The sequence below is a fragment of the Solanum pennellii genome, chromosome 5, assembly GCF_001406875.1.
Source record: "Solanum pennellii chromosome 5, SPENNV200".
Classification (NCBI taxonomy): domain Eukaryota; kingdom Viridiplantae; phylum Streptophyta; class Magnoliopsida; order Solanales; family Solanaceae; genus Solanum; species Solanum pennellii.
In genome coordinates this window covers 70,233,054-70,249,489 of record NC_028641.1, presented here as the reverse complement: position 1 = coordinate 70,249,489, position 16,436 = coordinate 70,233,054, and the positions used below count along the sequence as shown (strand labels likewise).

General features: G+C 42.5%; 1 protein-coding gene and 1 pseudogene across 1 annotated transcript; both read right to left on the bottom strand.

Moving 5' to 3' along the window:
• Positions 1–1,988: 1,988 nt before the first annotated feature.
• LOC114077205 (uncharacterized protein K02A2.6-like) lies at positions 1,989–2,834 on the bottom strand. Its single transcript, XM_027916890.1, has one exon. The coding sequence runs from the start codon at positions 2,832–2,834 to the stop codon at positions 1,989–1,991; it is 846 nt and encodes a 281-aa protein (XP_027772691.1).
• An 8,436-nt stretch (positions 2,835–11,270) lies between these two features.
• LOC107019705 lies at positions 11,271–12,394 on the bottom strand (annotated as a pseudogene).
• Between the last annotated feature and the right edge of the window lie 4,042 nt (positions 12,395–16,436).

Genomic DNA, 16,436 nt, shown 5'->3' with positions numbered 1-16,436 from the left:
TTTCAGTGAGCCATGAAATCTTCTCGCAATGTGCAAATTTCAACGAGGCATGGATTCTTCTCGGGATGCATAAATTTCGGCGAGGTATGAACTCTTCTCGCAATGTCTAAATTTCAACGAGGTATGAAATCTTCTCGCGATGTATAAATTTTGACGAGGCATGAAATCTTCTCGTCGCGCATAATTGTTGACTCGCAATGCGTGATTTTCCGCGATGCATGAGTTTCCGCGATGCATGATTTTCAACGAGGCATGGATTCTTCTCGTGATGCATAAATTCCAGCGAGGTATGGAGTCTTCTCGCGATGTATAAATTTGACGAGGGATGAAATCTTCTCGTGATGCATAAATTCCAGCGAGATATGAAGTCTTCTCGCGATGTATAAATTTGACGAGGCATGAAATCTTCTCGTGATCCATAAATTCCAAACTCGCGATGCATGATTTTCCGCAATGCATGAGTTTCCGCGATACATGACTTCCCGCGATGCATGATTTCTTGCTATGCATGATTTCCGCAATGCATGACTTTCCGCAATGCATGATTCTCCGCGATGCATGGTTTTCCGCAATGCATGATTCTCCGCGATGCATGATTTTCCGCAATGCATGATTTTTAACTCGTAATTCATGAATATTTATATCGTCTGTGTTGATGATAATGGCAAGACGACCTCCAAATAATATATCGACTTGATCGATAAATAAATAATAATAAAATAACTATCTCTTATGGGGTAATGCATTGTCTTGAATGACAATAATTATCTTGCTTTGATAATGTAATGCAAATAGCATCCTTTACGGAAATCGTGAAATCTTCGTTGAGATTCCTGTTTGATTCACCTTTGAATCTGGCTAGACACTTTTTGTAAATTTCATATTGTTGGGAATGACTTGAAATAAACAAACCACATTCCCAAGTATCCTGACACAAACGATATGAACTGCCTCCTGCTCTCAGTAAAATTACTGGTTTTGGGGATAGTTTTCTTCTCTTTGGGAGCTCTCCATATTCATTCGTCGGGAGAATTTGGCCGATTTCAAAGCAAAGCTATAAACCTGCATCCACAGAAAAATTGTCAGTTTTAAAACATACTGATCTGTGTCGATTCCTTCAGTTGTTTGCTCCTTGTCTTGATATCTCCGGTTGATTTCCCGATTTCCCGACTCTTGATAGATAAGACAAAATATTTTATGCCAAAACAGATGAAACATAAAAGGGAAAATTTGAGAGAAATAAGAATTCTTTAAGAAATAGTATCTTGAAAAAGTCACTGCCAAGTCATGTCATATCAGGCTTAACAAGCTTCTTTGAATCTAACACTCGAAAGGTCTATCTGATCATTCGCTGATGGGTTTCAGGGTCACTCCGGACTTGTAGGGAAGATTCTAACGAAATTTTGAGGCCATTTTCAAAATTTCTGTCCCAGTTTACCGTCTTGCTTTTCTTTCCACTGTAACTGAACAGGTCGCGGGATTTTTGAGATCTTCTCAAAAAATTCTGTCCCAGTTGCAAATCTTGAAATATCTTTAGCTTGACTTGCTGAGGAGGAGGCTTTTTCTGGAGAATTTTTGAGTCCCTTTTAAAAATTTTGTCCCTGTTTATTGTGAAGAGGAATGGAGCTTACGAGAGATATGACCGAACCCTTGTGGCGCCTACGTATCCCGTTGAGGCAGGAATCAGGTCAAACGTAGTTCCCCTTAAAGGTTAACAAGAATAAAATTTACAAAGAAACCGACCGAGGCCGACAAAGGCCGCCTACGTATCCCATTCTTGAGAATTCAGGTCGAACGTAGTTCAGATACAAAGAAATAATTAAGGGGATAGATGGGGTGACCGAAACCGACATAGGCCGCCTATGTATCTCGTTCTCGAGAATTCAGGTCAGACGTAGTTCATTACAAGAGGGATAAGAATTCAAATTGAACAAATACAAGCAAACAGAACGATTACAAGTAAATGACATAAAATACAAAATGAAACTTCACACATAATATCTCTTGACAGCATCTGAGTTGATAGGTTTGGGCCATACAGTGCCATCCATCTCTGACAGGACCAAAGCACCTCCAGACAGTACTTTACGAACCATGTAAGGACCCTGCCAATTTGGCGCGAACTTTCCTTTGTATTCGTCTTGATGAGGGAAAATACGCTTAAGAACCAACTGACCAACTTCAAAGTTTCTGGCTCTTACTCTTTTGTGAAAAGCTCGAGTCATTCTCTGTCTGTACAACTGGCCATGGCAAACGTCAATCATTCTCTTTTCATCAATCAAAGCCAGTTGATCGATCCGTTTGCTAACCCACTGAGCGTTACTTAATTCAGCTTCTTGGATGATCCTCAATGACGGTATCTCGACTTCAACAGGTATGACTGCCTCTGTTCCGTACACTAGCAAGTATGGAGTGGCACCAGTCGATGTTCTGACCGTCGTTCGATAACCTAGTAAAGCGTATGGCAACATTTCATGCCAACCTCGATGTTTGTCAATCATTTTCCTCAAGATCTTTTTGATATTCTTGTTGGCGGCCTCTACAACTCCATTCATTTGGGGGCGATAAGCAGTTGACTTTCGATGAATAATCTTAAATTGTTCACATATCTCTTTCATCAAATGACTGTTGAGATTTGCACCGTTATCAGTAATGATGGATTCTGGAATACCAAATCTGCATATCAGATTGTTGCGGACAAAATCGGCCACCACTTTCTTGGTTACCGACTTGTAAAAGGCTGCCTCCACCCACTTGGTGAAATAATCAATGGCAACCAAAATGAATCTGGGTCCATTGGAAGCGGCCGGCTCTATAGGACCGATGACATCCATTCCCCAAGCTACAAATGGCCAAGGTGAACTCATAGCGTTAAGTTCGTGAGGTGGCACCCGTATCAAATCGCCGTGCACTTGACATTTGTGGCATTTTTGCACGAATTTGCAACAGTCATTCTCCATAGTCATCCAGAAATAACCAGCTCGAAGAACCTTTCTTGCCAAAGTAAGCCCGTCATATGTGTGCCACAAACTCCAGCATGTATCTGTTCAATAAGCCTCACAGCTTCAACAGCATCCACACATCTCAAAAGACCCAAATCTGGAGTCCTCCTATACATGACTTCTCCATTTAGAAAGAAATTGAGAGCCATACGGCGTATCGAATTCTTCTTATTAGATGTAACGTCTTCTGGATATGTCCCAGACTCCAAGTACCTCTTTATATCAAAATACCAAGGCAAACCGTCTGGTTCTGATTCAACGTGTGAACAATGGACTGGGTGCTCCTTCAACTCTATATCCAGCGGGTCGATGTAATCAGTATCCGGATGTTTGATCATCGAAGCGATGGTGGCAAGAGCATCAGCTAATTCATTTTGTATTCTGGGAGTATGTCTGAACTCGATCTTGCGAAACCTTTTACACAGATTTTGCACATACTATACGTAAGGTATAATTTTCGGGTTCTTCACAGCCCATTCACCTTGAACCTGATGAATCAAGAGGTCTGAATCTCCAATAACCAGTAACTCGTAAACATTCATGTTGATGGCCATTTTTAAACCAAGAATACAAGCTTCGTATTCAGCCATGTTGTTTGAGCAATTAAATCGGAGTTTAGCTGCCATAGGATAGTGCTGACCAGATTCTGATACTAAGACTGCTCTAATACCCTTACCTTGATGATTTGCCTCCCCATCAAAGAATAATCTCCAACCTGGGTATGTTTCAGAAATATCTTCACCCACAAATGATACTTTCTTATCGTGAAAATAAGTCTTGAGTGGTTCGTATTCTTCATCCACGGGATTTTCTGCAAGATGATCAGCCAAAGCTTGTGCCTTTATTGCCTTCTGAGTCACATACACGATATCAAACTCACTCAACAGCATTTGCCATTTAGCTAACTTTCCGGTCGGCATCGCTTTCTGGAAAATGTACTTCAATGGATCCATTCTGGAAATGAGATATGTAGTATACGAAGACAAATAGTGTCTCAATTTCTGGGCAAGCCACGTCAGAGCACAATATGTTCTCTCCAGCAAAGTGTACCGAGACTCGTACGGAGTAAACTTCTTGCTTATATAGTAGATAGCCCTTTCTTTCTTTCCTGTCTCATCGTGTTGACCAAGTACACATCCGAAGGCACTATCTGAAACAGACAAATACAGCAATAAAGGACTCCCTTCTCGCAGAGGAACCAATACCGGTGGGTTAGACAAGTAGCTCTTGATAGCATCGAAAGCAGTTTGGCACTCCTCAGTCCACTTAGTCGGGGCGTCTTTCTTCAGCAATTTGAAAATAGGCTCACACACCACTGTTGGCTGTGTGCTATAAACCGGCTGATATAGTTTAACCTCCCTAAGAAACTCATCACCTCTTTTCTTGTTTTCGGCGGAGGTAACTCTTGAAGTGCTTTAATCTTGGAGGGGTCAAGCTCGATACCCCTTCTGCTGACTATGAATCCCAACAACTTCCCAGCTGGGACTCCAAAAGCGCATTTGGCGGGATTTAACTTCAAGTTGTACCGATGCAAACGTTCAAAGAATTTTCTCAGGTGTGTCAAATGATCTGAACTCTCACGGGATTTAATTATGACGTCGTCCACGTACACTTCGATTTCCTTATGAATCATGTCATGGAAAATAGTCGTCATGGCTCTCATGTAAGTGGCACCGGCGTTCTTGAGGCCGAACGGCATCACCCTGTAGTGATACACACCCCAAGGTGTGATGAAAGCCGTCTTTTTCGCGTCTTCTTCATCCATCAAAATTTGGTGATAACCTGCGTAACAGTCCACAAATGACTGCATCTCATGTTTGGCACAATTTTCAATCAAAATATGGATATTTGGCAACGGAAAATTATCCTTCAGACTAGCCTTGTTGAGATCTCTATAATCAACACAAATCCTGATTTTCCCATCCTTCTTGGCGACCGGGACGACATTGGCTAACCAGGTTGGATATTGCGTTGCTTCCACCAATCGAGACTCTATTTGGTTGGTGATTTCTTCCTTAATCTTCAAACTCAGTTCAGGCTTGAATTTTCGAGTCTTTTGTTTCACTGGCTCGAACCCTGGGTTGATAGGTAGCTTATGAGATACGACATCGGTACTCAACCCCTGCATATCACCGACTTCCCAAACAAACACATCACTGTATTCGGCAAGCAAATGAACCAGGCTCTCCTTCTGAGTTTCATTCAGGTAGGTGCTGATCTTAACCTCTTTGACACATTCCGAATCTCCTAAATTCACTGTTTCCGTCTCCTCCAAATTCGGTTTATGCTGATTCTCGAACTGTCAAAATTCCTCTGCAACATAATCTGGTTCCCCATTTTCTTCTTCATAGTCGTCAACCTTGTCGTCATCTGTCTCATTTTGTTTATTTAGCTCATGACATGACATGACATTGGCGGGTCTGTAACTTATGTTACTGAAATCATAAACAGACAAAATTAGAAAAGTAAAGTATAACAGGCAACTAAATAAACAAAGTTAAAAATAAGGAGGCTTTCATTTAAAACAAAATGCAAACTTTGGTCATGGCACAGGGCCATGTCGCCTTTTTAAACATCACAACGAAAATTCAAAATTCGAACAATTAAGAAAAATGCAGAAATGGTGGGTCTCGGGCCTCTTCCGGACAACCACCGATTTTAGTGTGCATAAAATAAATCCTTTCTACCGATAAGTTCGGGACATCAGGATTGGCGTGGAAGTCCAATTCTGCAGCATCTCCCCTGGTTCAGCATCACGAATGCCAGCTGGCTCGACCTCCTCCTCGATAATAGCATTGATCTCCTTGAAGAGGTCACAGATTCCTTCCCCACAGTCTTCAGGCTCGGCGCACCCCTGGATTGGAAAGGATTGATACAGATGCGGTATCGGTTTAGCCAACTCTTGATCCCTTTTCTTCTTCATCTTCACGTCGTCATCTGTGGGGATGTACCCCAAACCATATTTGGATCCTTTAGCAAGGATCGGAACCGGTTCAATAATCCCTTGGGAATCTCTTCCCAATCCGAAACCTGGCTCAAACCCATTCTGTAGTATTACCGTGGCGATCATTTGGTACACGGCTGGCATGGGGGTCTGCGGGGCCAAATCCTCAACGGTGGCATTTACTAACTCCACTGTGTAAAAGTCCGCACCTTGCGGCGTTTCATCAAAGACCGGCACCTACTTTCCTGAGTGACTTCTCTCACCGTGAACAACTTGCTCCTCATTTTTCCATACCAGCTTCATCATTTGATGGAGAGTGGAGGGGACGGCTCCAGCCATGTGAATGAACGGCCTTCCCAAAAGAAGGTTATAGCTGGTGTCGATATCCAACACTTGGAATTTCGCGTTGAACTCCGCGGGGCCCATTTGGAAGGTCAAGTTCACCGCCCCTAATGTATCTCTTTGCACACCATCAAACGCTCTTACATTAACCTGGTTTTGTTCCAATTTTCTGAGGTCAAACCTCAACTGTCTCAATGTCGACAAGGGGAATATGTTCAAACCAGATCCATCATCTACCAAAACACGATTGACGACCTTTCCGCGGCATATCACAGTGACGTGTAGAGCTTTGTTGTGGGATCTCCCTTCGGCTGGCAACTCATCGTCACAGAAGCTGATGCGGTGCCCCCGAATGACTTGATGAATCATGGCAGCCACGTTATCGCTGCTTGTACCGGAGGGCACGTACGTGTCATCAAGAGCTTTCATCAGAGCCTGCCTGTGGGACCGGGAGCTAATCAGTAGGGCCCACACGGAGATCTGAGCCGGAGTCTTCTCCAAGTGTTTGACAATGGAGTAATCTTTCGGATGCATCCTCCTCCAGAACTCCTCTGCTTCTGCTTCGCTTATTGGCCTCTTGGCATGATCTTTCTTCTGTCCTCCGAGAGCAAGCTCATCAGGAGTGTAGCATCTCCCGGACCTAGTCATGCCTTGGGCCACAGCGGTTTCGATGACAAACTTGGGTTTGGCGAGAGTTTTTGAGGGCACCAAGGCAACAGCCTTTGTAGGTGTCAGAATAATGAACTCTGTTTTTTCTTTGACGCTTAAAGAAGCGACAACCCTTTCCAAGTCTTCCTGCGCAACAGGAGTAATCCTCTTGGTTTCACACTCGTCCTTGTCTGTTTCTATCATATTAATGTTGCCAGCCCCATGATTCGGCAACGGATTTGTATTGACGTTTGGCGCTGCCGGTTGGAGGGAGACTACCTCCTGGTCGATCAGATCCTGGATCTTGTGCTTAAGATTGATACAGTCTTCTGTGTCATGTCCAACACTGTTGGAATGATAAGCACATCTTTGCTCCGGTTTGTAGAACTTAGAGTTGACATCCACGGGCTTGGGCCCCACAGGGTGGATGTATCCGGCCGCGGATAGTCTTTCGAATAGCTTGGTCCGGCTTTCAGCCAGTGCGGTAAAGTTCCTCGAAGGCCTTTTTTCAAACCTGGGACGAGAAGGATTATACCCGCTTTGCTGAGGGGGAGGAACCTGTTGATAATTGCGGGTATTTGGGCGAGGAGCTTGGGTTCTAGGGTAAGGGTTTGTCTGGTAATTTGGCACTGGAGCTTGGTAATTCGGGAGGGGGTTTTGATATGCTGGAGCTTGGACTTGATATGTGGGAGAAGGTGCTCGATAGCTCGACTGTACATTGGCACTGTTGGGAGCGATATTCTGATAAGGGGGTGGAATTTGATAAGATTGGGGGTAATTTGAATACATGGGGGGAAAATTTTGGAGATTTGGGGGTGGATTTTGGTACGACAAACTTTGGGCATCTGGATAGGTGGGGGCAGCATTATAGTTGCTGGAATGATTGGATTGTGGGCGATAGGCTTGGTGAGATTTTGGTGAAGGCTTGGAGCGATCTTGAGGACGCTATGAGTTTCTGGGAGTTTTTCTTCCCCTGTATCAAACAGCGGCAACTTCCTCTCCCCGACTTCAGACCGTCTTCGATAGTCTCGCCAACTTTGACTATCTCAGCGAATTTGGCTCCGATTAACAAAATGATTCTGTCATAGTATTCGAGCTCTTGCACCCGCACAAACACTTCTACAATCTCCTTTTCAGTCATTGGAGGCCTCACCCTCGCTGCTTCTTTTCTCCATCTGTAGGCAAATTCCCGATAGCTTTTCGTCAATTTCTGCTTCATTTTCACTAAAGAATATCGATCAGGGACTATCTCAACATTGTACGCAAATCGGTCAATGAAGTCTTTAGCTAGCGCGCTCCAACTGGGCCACTGCCTGGTTTCGTGTGACGTAAACCATTCTAGGGCCTCCCCGCACAGACTCCGGCTGAAAAGCCTCATCAATAAAGCCTCATCTTTGCCAACTCCCACGAGCTGGTTGCAGTACGCTCTCAAATGCGCCATGGGGTTGCCTACTCCTCCGAAGGTATCAAACTTCGGGATTTTGAACCCTTCGGGAAGGTTCAAATCTGGGTGGATACACAATTCTGCATAACTCAGTCCGGCGACGTCTGGAACGCACTGCAACTCTTTCATAGCCCTTTTGATCTCCTCCTTTATGTCGATCTTCGCCTCTTCTCTTGCCTTCCATTCTCTCTCCTGTTCCTCGTAGTGGTCCAACTCGGAACTGTGCACCTCGTGCTCGGCAGGAATGGGAACTTGGAAGGTGGTTCTTTTTGGGAGGGGTGGAGCTATAGAAGGACTCGGGATGTTTTGGGCGGTTTGGTAGTTTTGTGGGCAGGTTTGAGGATTGGTGTTTTGGTTTAAATGGGGATGCGGTGTTTGGGGGTTGAAGGCGGTTGGATTTTGATTTTGATTCTGGGGCGGTGGGGCTGTTTGAGTATTCTGGGGATGTGGTGGCATTTGAGGAGGGTTATTTGGAAGAGGTGAGGGAGTTTGATAAGATACGGAAGCATACTGGGGGTTTTGGGTTGTTAAATCTATCCCAGACGGATTATGCACAAGTGTTGACGGCTGGTTCTGAGTTGGATCCATGTTTGACGAGGGGAAGTACATCGGAGGTCTTGCATCAACAAAATTAGGTCCAAATCCGGGTGGAGGCGTGTCCTGCCTCCGCTGCATTTCGACTCTCATCTCGGCTATCTGTTGCATCAGTTGCGCGATCAGTTCATTTTGTTCCGCCACGGCGGGCTGAGCCACCACAACGTCTGTGAGACTAACTTCGTCGTTATTGTCTCCCATAACTGTATTTCCTCTGTCTGAGTTTGGTCTGGGGAAGGAATCTGTAGGACCTTTCGATCTGGTGAAGTAAGGATGATCTGCCAGCTTTGATAGACACAGACCAGTTGAAAGTACCTGAGAAGTGAGACAACTCAAAGGCAGATTTGTTAGCGCATATTCGGAGTACAAAATGCATAATATCACACAGAAAGCAGATAAACACACAAGTTGCTTTGTTTGAGGATATCTTTAACCCACGAATGAGGACGGGAATACATTTTTTAACAAGCAGGAATTTGCTTGTTGTTTTTTTTTCGCTATCTCGGGAAGGCTAAATCACGTTGAGCTACGGTCTTCTTGCAGCTGCTTTTGATGTCCGTTGATCTGATCTTCATACCTTCGCGATATGAGTGAGAATGAAAATTTTTTCAAAGATAGGGGCCGAGCCGGTAAAGGCTGCCTACGTATCTCAGAAGGAGAATTCAGGCCCAACGTAGTTCGAGTTAGGATGATGTATTTTCATTCATTTTTTCATTGCGATTACAAGAAAATTGAAAGACACATTGAAATTCTTAAAAGATGACGATAACACTTTAGTCGTTTCTCTTCTTGTTGTTGCGTTACTCCCCTCCTTTCAGACGATCTGGAAATGGAGGCTTATAGACGATTTCCTCCTCATCGTCCTCCTCAATCAATTCGTTGTCGGGGCCATTGTTGTCTTCTCCCAGTTCACAGGCGAGGTATTTTCCGCCCTTCAAGTTGCTACGGGTCGTCAATTCCTTATCAAGTGATGCACTTTTGGCCAACAGTATGGCAGTCTCAACATCTATCTTTGCCTCTCTCGCCTTTCCTTCGTGCACCTTCATACGAAGCATGTTCAACCTTTTCCTCAATCCTTCAGTTTCCATCTCAACCTCTTTCTTTCTTTTTATCTGCGACGCCAGATCCTCATCCAATGTCACGGCTGCAGCTTTGTAGATTGTCGTGGTCATGTCAACTTTGAGTCCTTCCTCCTTAACCTTTTGAATTTCTCGAGTGACTCGTTCGATCTTTATTTGCAACTCCTCTTCAGTGAGCTTCGTCTGGATGTTCTTGCCCTTGTCCATAGCGGTGATTTGCCTTTCCTGAGACGATAGAGCAATATTTAGGATCTGTGGTATAGGAGATAGCCTTTTGAGTGAGAAACTTGAGACTTGGGAGTTTTGGTCGGAAATTTGTAATAGTGGCTTCCGTATATTCTTTGGAATTTTCTAGCTAGGAGTGGGTTTACGATATCCTCATTCATAGCAACATAACACATAAGCATTTAAACACACATATATATCGCGTCCTAAAACATACATGGGGACCCTTTTGTGCCAAGGGTAGGCCTAGCGCATTCGAATGATGTACGTGTGAATTTGAACCAAATAAACAATTCCCCCCAAAATAACATTTACTAATGAATAATAATGTTCGCAAAAGGGAAACAAATATAAAGACAAACCCACACAGGGGCCATTCGAAAGTGCAACAAAATCAGGCCCATGCAGGGGCTAAAGCAGTATAAATACATGTAAACACCCACGCAGGGGTGATGTCCACTATGCCGCTCCAGAAGATCCTGCTCTGTCGCCGTCTTTATGAATTTTGTGTTGCTGAAACATATACCTCAGCATTAGTAGAAAACCTTCACCCAGGCGCCCTTTGTCTTCCAAACTTTCGTATCGCATCCTCTTGATTTTCTCCTGGATCCAGTTGTCAAAGTCATCGTAGCCATGCCTCAGTCTTTCGACCTCTCGAGTCGCCCTCTCAAGCGCGTCTTGATTCTTTAAGAACTTAGCGTACACCTCTTTGGCCTCTTCCTTTATCTGTTGTAGCTCGGCCACTGCTTTGGTCTCTCTGTCCGTCACACTGCGAAAGCTACGTGGAGTCTGAAAGGAGATATTTTGTATGTCCCTCTTCAGCCATTCTTTGTAACCCTTGTATACCCAGCATTGAATCGGTCAGGGGCGATGGTGTCTTTATCCATGCGTTTGGCGTTTTTCCATTCTCTGAACATTTCTAAAGCGTCGTGTACTCTGTCATCTCCAATGTCATACACATAAGCGCCATAGTACTCTTCTCTGGGCACGGTTTATTTTCTTCCGAACTGTCGCAAGACTCGAAATGGTGCGTAAGGGCGAATTCCTCTAATGCCTGGTAGAGGGAGCACGACATATCTGCGACTCTCCACGACAACTTCTTTGCATATAAAATGGTCGAGCATCCATTGGAGATCTTCTTCTCTCAATTCGGAGAAAATTTGGGCCCATCTCCCTCTTGTTCTCCGATTGTCCATATTTGCCCAGTATAATAAGTCATTTAAGTTCTTGAGAGTGTTTTTGTTGTCGAGGGTGTGTAATTCACGAGTCCCAGCACCCTTCGCCAAATGGCTGAGGATCCACCACTGGAGGAGTAGGTTACATCCTTGGAAGTATCGGTGCCCTTCTTTGCACTTTCCCAAGGCCCGATACATGTCAGATAGTATGACTGGAGCTACAGGGTAGTATTTTGTTGTTCCTTGATTTTCATATCCTTTGAACAAAGTGTGGACGAGTGTTACGACTCGGGTGTTGATGCTCAAACTCGGACCGTGAGGGAAGACCATTGTTCCCAATAATGCCACAGCAAACGCTAGGGGACGGATCTCGTTCCACTCTCTGTAGGAGATCTTGAACTCTCGATTGTACGTGGCGTAGAAACTCGCGTGTCCAAATCGAGTATAGAGATCTCTGAACGCCACGTGGGAATCCTGGCACCAGTAAGCGAAGTCTTTTCTTACTCCAAACCAATCCGCAATATTCTCTACGGAAGGTTTGTTGGGGATGAAGATATCTTCTTGTTTTCTGGCTCTCCTCTCTATCCCGGTGCCTACGGTGTCTATACAGTCCCTTATTTCTTCCAGCGTCGGGGTAATTTCGGCTGTTCCAAAACGAAAAACAATCTTCTGACTGTCCCAATACCCCGTAAGTACCTCAATTAGTTCTGGCCAACCATTCATTATTATTTAGTTCGGTTAAGGCACCTACGTACTTGTTAAGGGTTCTTCTATGATCCCCATCCAAATCGTTGTACCACATCGTAAGCTGAGGTGGCGCTGAGACGACCATATCGAACTTCGGGAAACGATCCATATCTGTAAAATAGAAACCCGTTAGATTTTTCCCCACCCCCAAGTTGGTTTTCACACATACATTATTCGAATGTCAAACAATATGAGGTGTCGTGAGGTCGAAGACCTTAGACACAATTTTGGCGGTTTTTCTACTAAATGGACTTAATACGCCTTGGGTATTAAGCCGTCTTAGGCTGATGCTTAATTTGGTTTTGGTTTCGCTCTATCTTAGGCTTTCTAGAGTTGTTTTCAAATTGACGGTTACCCGAGTCGGACAAACATCGGGGTGGAGCTACCAAACAACGTCGGATGACCGCATTTCGGCTATTTGTTTATACTCCCAAACGAATTCTTGGGTATTTCTGAAGAAAGCCGTGGTAAGCCACGTAACTTTCATTTCCTAATGCAAACTATTTGCCGTTTGGCGGGAATATGCCATGAAATGCAACTGTTTCGAAAACTAAAGTAATTAAGCAAATAAACAGTTTATCGCAAATAGTCAAATAACGTTAATCTTAGGGTTAGAATCCTCCTATTCCCCAGCGGAGTCGCCATTCTGTTTTATCGAAAAAAATCGAAAGAGTTTATTTTGTTTTTAAGAGATTTTCGACATTTTAGGAGTTGCCACTTAATTTTTTAAGAAAATTAAGAAAAAACTTGTTTTCAAATAACTTAAACAGAAAAATTGTTTGAAAACTTTTTTAAAAAAAGGGTTCGGGGATTCTTATTAACGTCTTAGGAAGGTTTTGAAGGCACCTAAGACGTTCCGCTTAGTGCGGCTTTCCGGCAACTAGCCATTTGACTAATATTTTTAGGATTTGCGAATTTTTATTTAAACTTCCTAAAATTTCAATCTAAGCGAACTTGCGAATTTGAAATATTATCGTTTTGAATTTTAGTTTAATTTTAAGTTTGATAAAATAGTATGACGTTCGTTGGGGATTAGAGTTTTCCTAACCCTAAGCTAACGGCATTCAAACAAAGCATGTAAACGAATGGTAAAGAGGGAGAGAGAGAGAGAGAGAGAGATTTGGGTTCAATTTCGAGTTCTGTCCGCCTTGACCGAAATTTGGACCCACCTGCTTTTTGGGTTTTTAACCATTTCTTGTTTGGGTTTTCGACCCACTTCACCTGTCCTAATCTAAGCATACAAGAATAAATACAAGGAAAGTAAAACGACAAGGGCTTATGCCCATTACAAATGAAAATACAAAAGACAAAAATAAAGAAGTCTTCTAATCCATTCTTTGACTTTCTTCGAACTTCTCAGATTCCTTAAACTTCGGATAGGTACGCCAAATTGGGCTTGACTCGATAAAGGAATTGAGCCTTTACGATCCTCTCTTGGAATGCAAAGAGGAGAATGAAAGTTCACAATGAACTCAAGCGGATTTTACATGCCACAAAGCAAAAGAAAGGAATTAATATATAATCCAACTAACACATACGCAAGAAGAAAAACTAACTTAATGAAAAATACATATTTTTTATCCAAGAAAGATGCATAATAACAAACAATCCCATATGATCCTAAAATGAAACTACAAGTTGTACTCATGCATAAAAGAAAAGCATAATGTATAAGTGGCCACCCATATTTATTACGGGTAAAATGTCATATTATTAAATTGTGCCACTATTTTCAATACATTAAAGGCTATTATGCAAAGCTAAATCCAATACAAGGAAATTTGTGACTTTAAGCAATTAATGGTCATTAGCCAAATCTGAACAGAGATAAAATACCTACAGTGAGCACTTTAGTGTGCCTCATAACATTTTGGAATCATAGAGGATAAGACCATGGTTAACAAACGCTAATTCAATATGACTTGAAGTCACTAAGACAAACAAACCTTTCTTTCTAATCATACAGTATGCCGTTTTGAGAGCTTCTAATCGAGCACTAGAGCTGGCCAACATACTTATAGAGCAGATCGAACCAAGACAAGCAGAAGAGGGAAACAAATGTCCATTTCGGACAAACTTCACGATATTTCAAGGAGCTGACTACAAATAATAAGCAACACTCGACTAAAATGAGCAGAACAGGGTTAATCCCTGACTCGAACAAAGTTCATATCAAAATAAAGAATAATCTCAAACAAAACTGAACTTACACGAATTTCCAGAGATGTTTCAAATTCATTCAGCCTCTAAGCATAAAAAAAAACAAAATATAGCCAACGGAATCGAATTAAACAAACAAATAAGCATGGTTTTGACCTCCTTAGCGAATATCAACTAGACTAAAGTAAAGACAGAGACACATTTTGAAATGTAGAGCATGAAATCATTATTGATCCACAGTCTTCACAAGTAACTAGTTGAGACAGTAAGGAAATAAGAAGATTAAAGTAGTGCACATGCAAGGGTTCGGGGCCAAAAGAAACATCAAAATTTCAGCGAGGACGTAAGCACACAACCTCATGGGTTAATAGGCAGATTGGTCACTGCTTTGCAGCTAATAGTGAGTAAAAAAAAATTAGCACAAGCAACTCACACAGTCGAGAGCCAAACGAGCAAACATTCGGAACAAGTTATGCTTCAAACGAGATGAGTATTACCTTTCGAAGAGCAGCGAACCGGAGACAAACGAGCAAAACACGAACGAGCTTCCACACCTCAGACGAAACAGCAAATGGCGAGAGCAGAATCAAAAATTCGATCTTTTGGAAGTCTCTTCCTAAAAATCTCACACGTAAATGTATAAGATTCCTATCTTCCTTGTCTACGTAACTGTTTTCCCGTAACTCGACTGCTACTAAGGTAAGAAAAGCTCCCAAAAATCAGAAAAAGCAAAAAATTTCTTGAGATTTTTTTCCTTTCCAACCCAAATTTTTTCCAACCTCCAACTAATGAGGAAAAGGGACTATTTATAGAAAACAGTAGGTTTTTCCCCAACGGGAAAGGGCTCAAGGGTTGAATTCCAGGCCCATACCAAATTTGAATTTCAAAAATCAATCCTTATTCGAAAACTGAAGAATATCCGATTTTGATGCCCTAAATTCATCCCAATCCAACGGAAAAGGAGGCGAGGTGGATGGACGAGATCAATTCGTGGTACTGGGCAGACGAGTGGAGCTATCTCACCATGGCGAGGACGAAAACGCGTCGTCTTGTGCGCAGAGTCGCGTACGGAGCAGCAGGACCACAGGTATCCGTTATTGCTTCGCTTCAACCACGCGCGATGGAGAGAAGGAGAGAGAGGAGGGCGTTTGGGGGAGACGAGAAACGCGTGAAGGAGACGGAAGGGATTTCCTGCGCGTAGGTTTTTTTTCTGGGAATCGCTCGTACGTTCTGGGGAATTTTGTTTTTTCCTGGAAATAGCATGGGTTGAGGGAGTTGGGTCGGGTCGGATCGAAGGGAAAGGGCGGGTTTAAAGAAATGAAATTGGTTTGGGTTGAGGGGAATTGGGTCAGAAGGGAATTAATTTGGAGCTAGGGGGAAGTGGGCCGACTGGAGAAAATGGGCTGGGTTTATTATTAATTGGATGGTTGTTTGAAAGGGTTGAGGTGGGCTGCTGAAAAATGTTTGGGGCTGGGAGTTAATTGGAAAAGAGATGGGGTGGTCTGAAAAAGTAAAATTGAAATGGGTTGGGTCGTAATAATATAGTGGGCTGGATCAGGTCAAAAAGAAAGGAATTTGGTCATGAGAAGTGGGCTTGTTTTTGAAGAAAAGGCCCAAATCTGGTCCTTTATGAATTAAAGGAAAAAGGGTTAGATTTGATAAATAGTCAATTGAATTAAAATGATTAATTTGACTAAAGTTTAAATAAAACGAACTTGTATTAATTAATCAACGAGCTTCTTTATTTAGTAATTTATTTGAATTGTAAAATAGTTATTTAAAATATATGACCATATTTTAAACTAAACTAGCTCAATAGCATATTTAGTAAACTTCAAATGTTTTTTTTTAAAATGGTTTTTGAATAATCATAAAATATACTAATTATATACATAACGATGTAAAAACTAAAGTTATGACAAAAGTATCCGAAATAACATAAAGTTCATGCATTATATTATTATATTTTCGCAAAATTTATAAAACTAATTGATTTAAATTGTTTGGAAAACTCACGAAGCTCGAGAATTAATTTATACCGACGTGGGTCAAAATTGGGTGTCAACATATATATAT